Source organism: Schistocerca serialis, chromosome 5, assembly GCF_023864345.2.
Source record: "Schistocerca serialis cubense isolate TAMUIC-IGC-003099 chromosome 5, iqSchSeri2.2, whole genome shotgun sequence".
NCBI lineage: Eukaryota > Metazoa > Arthropoda > Insecta > Orthoptera > Acrididae > Schistocerca > Schistocerca serialis.
The window spans coordinates 705,819,369-705,829,085 of NC_064642.1; the positions used below are offsets into that span (position 1 = coordinate 705,819,369).

The window sequence follows — 9,717 nt, forward strand, 5'->3', positions numbered from 1 at the left end:
CTTTCCTTTACCTTCAACCTTTCTGCCAAAAGAAGGAGCCATTGTCTCTGAAAGCTTGCAAACTTCAATACCTTTGTATGTATGTTCTCCTGAGTAGATTTATCTGTCCAGCTACATTATATTGACAGTTGCCTAAAATGGTATGAAAAGAGAGTAAAAAAAAATTTAAACACAAATTGGGATGGTTGAGTCAATTGATCAACCCTTATCTGTACAAAAACAGTTTTCCCAGCTTTAATTTAATTTGATTGGTTTACAGTTACTGTAACACAATCATATGGACCTGGAATAGTCACATGCCTTATTTCGCTTGATCTGTACAGTTGTTCTTCTCAAGAGCTGTTTTGCTTAGTGTTTGTCACTTTTTAGTATGGGACATAAGACTAATGTGTACTGTGGCTATAGTGAATGGCTAATTTGTGTGTCAGAATGTTGTGTATAAATGTAATATCACCAATTCTGCTACAGAGCTGAATTTGTTGAGGAATGACAAAGAAATGGATAGAATATTATGTGATGTAGTTCTGAACAGTCACTGATAGTGGGGGACTAAACAGTCACTGAGCGCACAAATCATTAACATCTCAATGTTACATTACATTAGTACTTGTTCCATAGATCATGAGTAGGATTTTGTGTAATGATGTGGAATGTGTCAGTCTAACATAAGTTTTCTTTTCACAATATAACCTTTTTTCCTTAAATACTATTTCGTATTTAAAAATTTATCTGTTGAGTAGGAGGAGTTGGCATTCAGAAATTCTTTTAATTTGTTTTAGAATGCTGGTTGACTGTCAGACTTTTAATGCTATTTGGCAAATGACCAGAGATTTTTGTGGGAGCATAATTCACCTCTTACTGTGCCAAACTCAGATTTAATCAGAAATTCTGAAGATAATCCTTTCTTCTAGTGTTGTAACTATGCTTTTTGCTATTATTTTTGGATTTGGATAGGTTATTAATAACAAATTTCATAATTGAGTATATGTATTGCGAAGGTACTGTGAATATTCTGAGATCCTTAAATAAATGTGTGCAAGGTGACCTTGGGTGGGCTCCAGCTATTATTTTGATTTCGAGCTTTTTCTCTTAATGATGAATTATCACAAAATATGATGCCAGATATGTCTATCACAAAAATGTGCAATAACCCTAATAGCATAAGTAGCTGAACCTAAACATTTCAGCAGATCATCAATGTGTTTCTTCCAATTAAATGTCTCATCAGTGCACAAAGCCAGAAATTTTGAATTTTCTGCCTTACCAATGGTGTTACGCTATTTATTGTACGGAACTATATATACCGTGTTTTCTCAAAATTTAGTGAGAGTCTATTTGCAGAGACCACTTAATAATTTTCTGAAACACATTATTTACAAATTCCTCAGCTAATTCTTTCTTGTTGGGTGTGATTACTATCCTTGTATTATCAGCTAAAAAACTAGTTTTGCGTCTTCATGAATATAGAGCGGAAGTCATTAATATATATTAAGAACAATACAGGCCCAAGACTGAACCATGTGGGACACTATTCTTGATATCTCCACAGTTAGGACTCTGCTGATTTTTGCAGACTCTCTATGCTGTTAACTTCAGCCTTCTGAATTCTTCCACTTAAATATGAATTAAACCATTTGTGCACTGTCCCACTCATACCAGAATACTTTAGCTTATTTAAAAGAATTTCACAGTCAAAAGCCTTTGAGAGATCACAAAAAATCCTAAAGGGTGATGTTCAATTATTCAGAGCCTTTAATGTTTGATCAGTGAAATATATATAGCATTTTCTGTGGAGAAACCTTTCTGAATACCAAATTGACACTTTGTTAGTACTTAATTTTTACAAATATGTGAGGCTGCTCTTGAATAAATTACTTGTTGAAGAATTTTGGATACAGCTGTCAGAAGTGAGATTGGGTGGTGTGGTTAGCATCAGACCTATCCCCTTTTTTATGCAATGGTTGAACACTAGCATATTTCAGTCTATCTGGAAAATGACCTGTTTCAGTGAGCTATCACATATTTGGCTGAGAATCCAACTTACCTGCTAAGAACAAGCTTTTAACACACTGTTGGAAATGCTATCAAGTCCATGTTAGCTTTTATTTTTGAGTGAATTTGTTATTTTTCTAATTTCAGTAGGAATGGTGGGTTGAATTTCAATTTCATCAAATTGCGCAGGTATTGCTTCTTCCGTACACAGCCTTCCATTTTCTAATGAACAGCTGGATCTTATTTTCTCTACAACACTTACAAAATGATTACTAAAAATAGTTTCTATTCCTGACTTTTTGTTAGCAAACTTTTCATTGAGCTTGATAGAAACACAGTCTTCCTGTGCTCACGGTTGCCCTCTTTCCCTTTTAACAATATTCCAGATTGTTTTAATTTTATTATCAGAGGTGATAATCTCAGATATAGTGCACGTACTTCTGGACTTCTCAGTAACTTTTCTTAGTACAGTGCATTAATTTTTATAATGTTTGACTGTTTTTGGATCATTACTCCTGCTACCTATAAGGTATATTTCCCATTTCTGTTAACAAGATATTTTTATCCCTTTAGTAAGACATTGCATTTTGTATGGTTTCTTACAATTATGTTTCATTGTTTTCTTATGGAAACTGTTTTGAAATATACTCACAAAGGTATCATGAAACAGGTTAAAATTTAAGTTAACATCAAGGTTGCTATACAGGTCATCCCAGCCTAACTGTTGCAAGCTTTCCCTGAAATTTACAACTGTTAAATCGTTAATTGAACACACTATTTTAGAGGAACTGTTCTGCATTACTGTGAGGAGCTATGTTATATACTGTAACTAGCTGTGCATCATGATGAGAAAGACCATTCTTGGCAGGAAAATGTTTTATTTGATTAAATTTATTTTGGGCTATAAAAACACTGTCGGTGTGCTACTCTCCTGTACTACCTGAGTAGGAAAATCAATAACTGATGTCAAATTAAAAGGACCCAGTAATACTTCAAGGTCATGCTTTCTGTCAGGCTCTTTCAGATAATCTACATTGCAATCCCCACAAACAATACTGTAATTTTCTTTCCTCTGTTTGGTGGATATCGCAACAAAGAATGCAACTTTTTTTGGAAATAGCTGATAATTTCCCAGTTGGCATTTACGTATGGCTACAATTAGAAAAGTACCACTATTTAGTGTAAGCTCACAGGCACATGCTTCTGTATGTTGCTCTATAGAAAATTTTTAGTTTCTATATTTTTCACATTGTGATACATTTTAATATATATGGCAACTCCTCCTCTTTCTATAGTGTGTCTACTCTCATGTGCTGAATAGCTTATACCACTTACATTTACCTTTCCTGTATCTGTGAATAGATGATTTTCAGACAGGCACAGTACATCTATTCTACCCTCAGTTTCTAAATCTTTAAACAAAGAAGCTCATCTAGTTTGTTCATAGTTAGTGTTAAAAAAATCACGTTTGTAGGTTATGAAATGAAGAAATCACTATATATAGCAGTTTCAGTTATGCTGATGTGATTGACAAGTGGAATGTAATGGCTCAGAAATTACACTCACGTGGTTATAAGAATTAGGAGGAATTTTAGCAGTAGATTTAAGGGGCAGGAGGAGGAATCACATTCAGATAACAGTTGTACTGGAAGTTGGAAGAGGGGAGTTGGAATAAAAGAAGAAACCTGTGAGCATTGGAATGACAGCTGCAAGAATAAGACAAATTGGTTGCTAGAATACTATATACACATGTGCTAGTACCTGATTGATAACACTCAGTACATGTAATCGAAACAGAATTAGAGTGTTGTAAAACAGGCATCCCAAACTCAGTAGTTTTCCTTCCAGTTTTTGGAAACTGCCATGTTGTTCAATATAATTAAATGATTTATTTAAGCATGTGAAGTATACTCTTTGAAATAATTTGCTCTGAGTGCCAAAAGTTCTCACAGGAACAGCTCAAAATGTCCATACACTTATTCACTTCTCTGAAGTCATAGTTCTGATATGAAACTCAGCTTAGAGAAAATTCTGGAATTACAAGACAAAAAATATTTTTCCAAAACTGACATTGTGATAGTGAATCCGAAACTTAGTTTGAGCAGTAGATGCAAATAATAAGAATTTTAGTAGAAAAAGGAACTTTGAAAATTCATGGAGGTACAATAAAAATAAAAACCATCATTTTGAAAAAAAGTTAAAGGACAAAACAATATTTGTGAAAAAATGAAATATTTTAAATTAATAGAGATTTTGCCATGACACTGTTATGTAAGTAAAGGATATTGTACTTACAGTAATTAGATTGTAAGTGAAAGTAGCGATAAACAGATATTTAGTTCTGTACGATTAGTACTATTTTCATGTAAAATATGATAGGTGTTCTTTATGGAGCAAAACGTCAGCAGTTTAACAACTGATACCGGTATACAACATTATCTAATAGCAAGATGCCAAACATAGAATTTCAGCAGTGGTGAGATATGTACTTGTCCTTTGCTGAAATACAAACTGGTAGACAAATCATAGAAGAAATAGTTAATTACATAAATATGATACTCCCTTCATCTCACTCTTCTTCTTCTTCTTCTTCTTCTTCTTTAAGATACATTGAATACTGTAAATTTTATTGTAGTCCCATTAATATACTTTAGTTTGTTGTTATTTTTTACCAAGTTTGACAGTAATTATAGCATTGTAGCTTCTGTGTGAGGTAATTCGCATCACATTTAGAGATTTGTACAAAAAACACTTTACAATATAATTTTATTTTTCAGTATAGGTATATTTTTTGTTGCATTATGTTATTGATAAAAGTATTTTTAAAGTTGTGGGAATAACTTAAGCTACCTTTACTATTATTTCAGGTATAACTAAATTTTTTAATTGCTATGTTGTTATTTGTTGTGAACACAATCATTTCACAGTTCATTTTTGCTTGATTTACAGTTTGCCCGCACGAAGGACAAGGAGCAGATGTGGTTGTTTGGAATACACATTTTTGCAGAGAACTGTACAAATCTTACCCCACAAAATACAATTAATTTTCAAAATGTGAATAACATTTTGAAAGAATCTGGACATCAGTTGTCTGAAAAGGCTGAAAAGTATAAAAAGTTATTGCAACTTTATGGTTCCTGCTGGGATCAGAATAAATCCCAAATGAGGCCACCAAATGCACAGAATTTGCTCAAAATGTTTGAAGTTGAGTGTCTATCACAGTACAATCAGATAGGAGCACAAGCAAAAAATGTGACAAGGTGCCTTACAGATATTCTGCCATCATTCAATATCCGACAAAAAGAAAATCCCCCTGCTGCTAGTAGTGAGTGTGCTGAACTGAACTGTAGTGATGTTGCTGTGCAACACCAGTCTTGTGACACTATTACAGAAGACTTGAAATTGTACATCAGTGAACAATGTGATGTCATAGAGAAAAGAATATTATCAAAAGTTGAGGAAAAATTAGAAGAACTAGACAGAAGGCAGAATCAGAAACTCGATAAAATTTTGTGTTTACTGAGTAAACTTGACAGTAACAGCTAGATGCATTACTAACAATATGTGGAAGAGTTGTGTATTTCATTAGAATATCCTCGAATGAAAATGTTACATAGGATTCCTTTAAAGTTACTATTTCTACAGTTTTGTTTTGTTTTGTGCTTAAAAGAATTACAATACAATTAGTGATCTGAAGTCAGTGGATTTTTTGTTTTTTGTTACATTACAAAAATGGGAATTACAGTATTACAATTCCAAAGGAGTTCTTAACTTTGTTCTTTAGGTTCTTCTTGCTTTAATGAAATGCAGATAGTGATATTGCAATTTGAATTTTGTATTATGGCCTATGTTTTACTGTTAACAGTTATGTATTGCAGCTTACTATTCTTAACTGCTACCAGGTAGTAGTGATTAAATATAGTGTTTTGATAATTTTTGTTGTTATTTTATTTGAACCAGTATCATTACAGTTTGTTGTCTGTGTCAATGTCACTTAATGGATCAAAACCATAAGTATGTATGGTATGTCTTGACAATATAATTGTGTATCCAAGAACTATAGAAGATCATGTTCAATATCTGGGTAAGTATTTAGTAGATTGAGGGTAGCACATCTTACACTTAGTGTGGAGAAATGCCATTTTGCTCAGACACGAGGAAGTTATCTCAGACACATTATCAGCCAAGATGGAGTGAAGGTGGATCCTTGACTTAAATCCACAAACTACTAAACAATACAGTCATTTATTGGATTCTGCAAATACTGTTGTAAGTTCATGAAGGGATTCACTGAAATTGCACACTTATTAACTAAGCTCGTATGAAAATGTATTAGTTTTCAGTGAGCAATACAGTATCAACAAGCATTTGAGAAACTCACGGAGATATTAATATCAGATCTGCTATTAATATTTCCTGATTTTGAACAGGAATTCATTCATTCGTGTGGTGCTTCCAGCAGTGCCTTAGGTTGTATTTTAAATCAGAATGTTGATGAAATAGAAAATCTGACCGTGTTTGCCACCAGGCAGCTGAAAAAGGCTGAATCCATTCGACAACTGAAAAAGAAGCATTACAAGTTATTTACGGAATCTCTTATTTTTGCTGCTATTTGTATAGTCAGAAATTCAAAGTGATTACAGGCCACATGTCTTTAAAATGGGTATTATGGTTCAAAGATCCATCAAATCAATTAATGAGATAGGCATTAAAATTAATTGTTTGATTATGAAATAATTCATAAACCAGCAGTCAAACACACGAATGCTGGTATCCTAAACAGGAAGAGAGCAGTTTTACAGGTAGTAGATGGAAGCAATGCAGATTGGATAAAGGACCATCAGCTGACACGGAGTGTCAGTTGTTTCGAACACAACCTCAGTTTGAAAAAGATAGAAGGTTGTAGTTCTTGCAGTGTTGAGAATGGAAGTATTACACCAAGCGGATGACCATGTATAAAGTGACGACCATACATTATGTGATTACAGAGGGAAACGAACAATTGAAATATGTGTAGCTGAAAGATTTTAGTGCAAAGCACATCACAGTGACGTAGAACAATACGTAAGGAACTATATCCTGTGTGCACAAGGAGCAGATTGGAGTCACCAGAAAATTCGGTAACAGAGCCTACCTGAAGCTGACAAACCATTTTCTGTGCTAGGACTGGGTGCCTTAGGACCTTGTGATAGAAGAGAAGTGGGTAATACATATGTTCTTACAATGTTAAATCATTTTTCATGATATTTAGTTATGGTAGCCATCCAAGATCAGAAGGCGAATACAGTAGCACAGGGAATGGTAAATAACTGGTTACTAAAATTTGGCATGCAAGAAAGCATTATTACAGACCAAGGAGCTAATTTAAATCTGAACTAATGATGATTATTGAAAAATAAAAAGAAACAAGCTGGCTTGTTCCATACTCAAATGAATGGAGGGACAGAATGAGTTCACCATATTTTATCCAAAATGTTAGCCTATCATGTAAATGCACAGCATTCAGATTGGGATATATGAGGTCTGTTCAAAACATTGTGAAACTTTGTCCACAAAATTTTTCTATGTTTATCTTTTACTTATTGTGCATGGTTTCATTTAAAATACCCTCTCCTTCAAAATTGATTCACTGCTCCCAACGCCGTTTCCACTTCCAGATGTAGCCTTGGTATGCTTCTTGCTGGATTGCATGAAACACCGTCTGTGAATTTTCTGTTATGTCATCTATCATTGCAAATCTTTGTACTTTCCATGGAGTTTTCAAAAAAGTCCATAGGGGCCAGGTCCGGAGGGTACGGAGGATGAGCCAGCACAGTGGTTCATTTTTTGTGCAATAGTCACGTACCAATGGGGATGTATGTGCGGGTGCATTATCCTTGATGTGAGAGCCATTAATTGTCATACCACATTTCAGGCCATTTCCTTCTCACATTTTCCTACAGGTGCTGCAACACATCCCAATAGTACCATTGATTAACAGTTTGTCCCTGTGGCACGAATCCATGACTGACTAATCCTTCAAAGTCAAATAGAACTACCACCATGGCTTTGACATTTGACCTGATCTGATGAGCTTTTTTCGGTCATGGACAACCTTTCCCAATCAATTGTGAAGATTGAATTTTGGACTCAACATCATAGCTATAGACCCACATCTCATCGCCATCGGTTATTCTCTTAAGGAACATCTTGTTATCATTTGTGTGATCCAAAGGCTCTTCACAGATTGTGAAGCAAAGGTCTTTGTGGTCTTGATTAAAAAAACTGAGAGACAAACTTGGTGGCAACACGATGCAACATTTTACATTCCTCTGCAACCTCTTTGACAAGCTTGCACAATTTTGTTGACGTTCCTGACATGAGCGTCATCAGTAGATATCAAAGGGCATCCTGAACGAGGGTCATCTTTAGCATCTGTCCGGCTGTCTGAACCATTTGTAACACCCTGTATGGCTTTAAGCACTCATCACCATAGGCTTCCTGCATCATTTGGTGTGTCTTTGTAAAGGTTTTTCTTGGGTTTCACTCAAAATTTAATGCAGGCTTGTTGCTCCTCTAATTCTGCCATCTCAAAATTCACAAACTCTGTGTGACAATGTTCTGTTCAATACAGCACTGAACAATAACTAATGGACACACAACAAAAAAAACTTCTGGCAGTTATACATTAAACACAGGTGAGTGCAGTGATGCCACCCAAATTTCGCTTGAACACATCATTGATGCAATGTTGCAAAATCCCAGAAGTTTTTGAACAGACCTTGTATATTTAAGTTTTATCGTTAGTGCAAATAATTCAAAAGTTCATATTGGAACTAGCCTCTCGCCATATGAGGTAATATGTAGGCGGAAAATGTAATCAGCTTCTGGTGATGTTCAAACTAAGCTGAGGCTACAGTGCAAACCAGAGAAAAATTTTCAATGAAATTGGGAGAAATTTGGCAAAGGGTAAAGTGGGCCAAGACAACAGCTTTAGAGAAAAAGAAGGTATTGGGCAAGAGACGAGTGAATGGCCACAATACAGAACAGGACAGTGGGTATTACAGTAGTAGCTAATCCATATACCCCAAAGGGCAAAGCAAAAAAGCTTTTAATGAAATATCATGGACTTAATGAAGTTATCAAAATGACTTCACCAGTCAACGTAAAGTTACAGTTGCCAGCTAGAGCTTCCATAGTCCATGTAAGTAGTGCCAACGGTTTAGAGGTGAGAGTGATGCGTTGCTGCAGATTCCTTCAACCATCACATTGAAAGATTACCAAGGTAAAAGGAACATCAGCGAAATGTGCCTTATGTAATTAGGGCTAGTAAATAGCCTAAATTTCATGTGAAGTGCACATATGGTACTGGTTAGTTACTTAGGTTAGTCTTAATTTTATTTACTTGTCACATTCTATGTTTATTTACTTGTATAAAGGAGGGAGGAGACTGACAGGCTTCCTTTTCTCCCAGATGATGTACCCAGATGTTATCTGGAAAAAAATTTCTGAGCATAATACTAGTATACTATTGCGAAGGAGATGTGATACAAAATCAGCCTATGTGCAATGGAATTTTATTTGCTAGGCAATCAGATGTTCTACTAACAAGTCACAGATGGACAGTCAAATTTGAATTCAATATTTGAGAAGTAAGGAATGATGTATGATGTCTACAGGACAGGTTCACAGTGTTGCAAACAGATGCAGAGAGGAAAGGATTATTGAAAGATATGCAGAATGATT

The 9,717-nt window shown here is 34.9% G+C and overlaps 1 protein-coding gene across 2 annotated transcripts in view; it reads left to right on the forward strand.

Annotated features, from left to right (window-relative positions):
* Positions 1–5,869, forward strand: part of LOC126481542 (uncharacterized) — a 36,797-nt gene extending 30,928 nt beyond the window's left edge. The window contains exon 5 of one of the 2 annotated variants that reach the window (XM_050105369.1): positions 4,942–5,869. In XM_050105369.1, coding sequence (XP_049961326.1) covers positions 4,942–5,538 — 597 coding nt within the window. In that variant the 3' untranslated portion in view covers positions 5,539–5,869. The remainder of the gene's footprint in view (positions 1–4,941) is intronic. The other variant, XM_050105368.1, reaches the window with a different exon arrangement.
* The last annotated feature ends 3,848 nt before the right edge of the window (positions 5,870–9,717 follow it).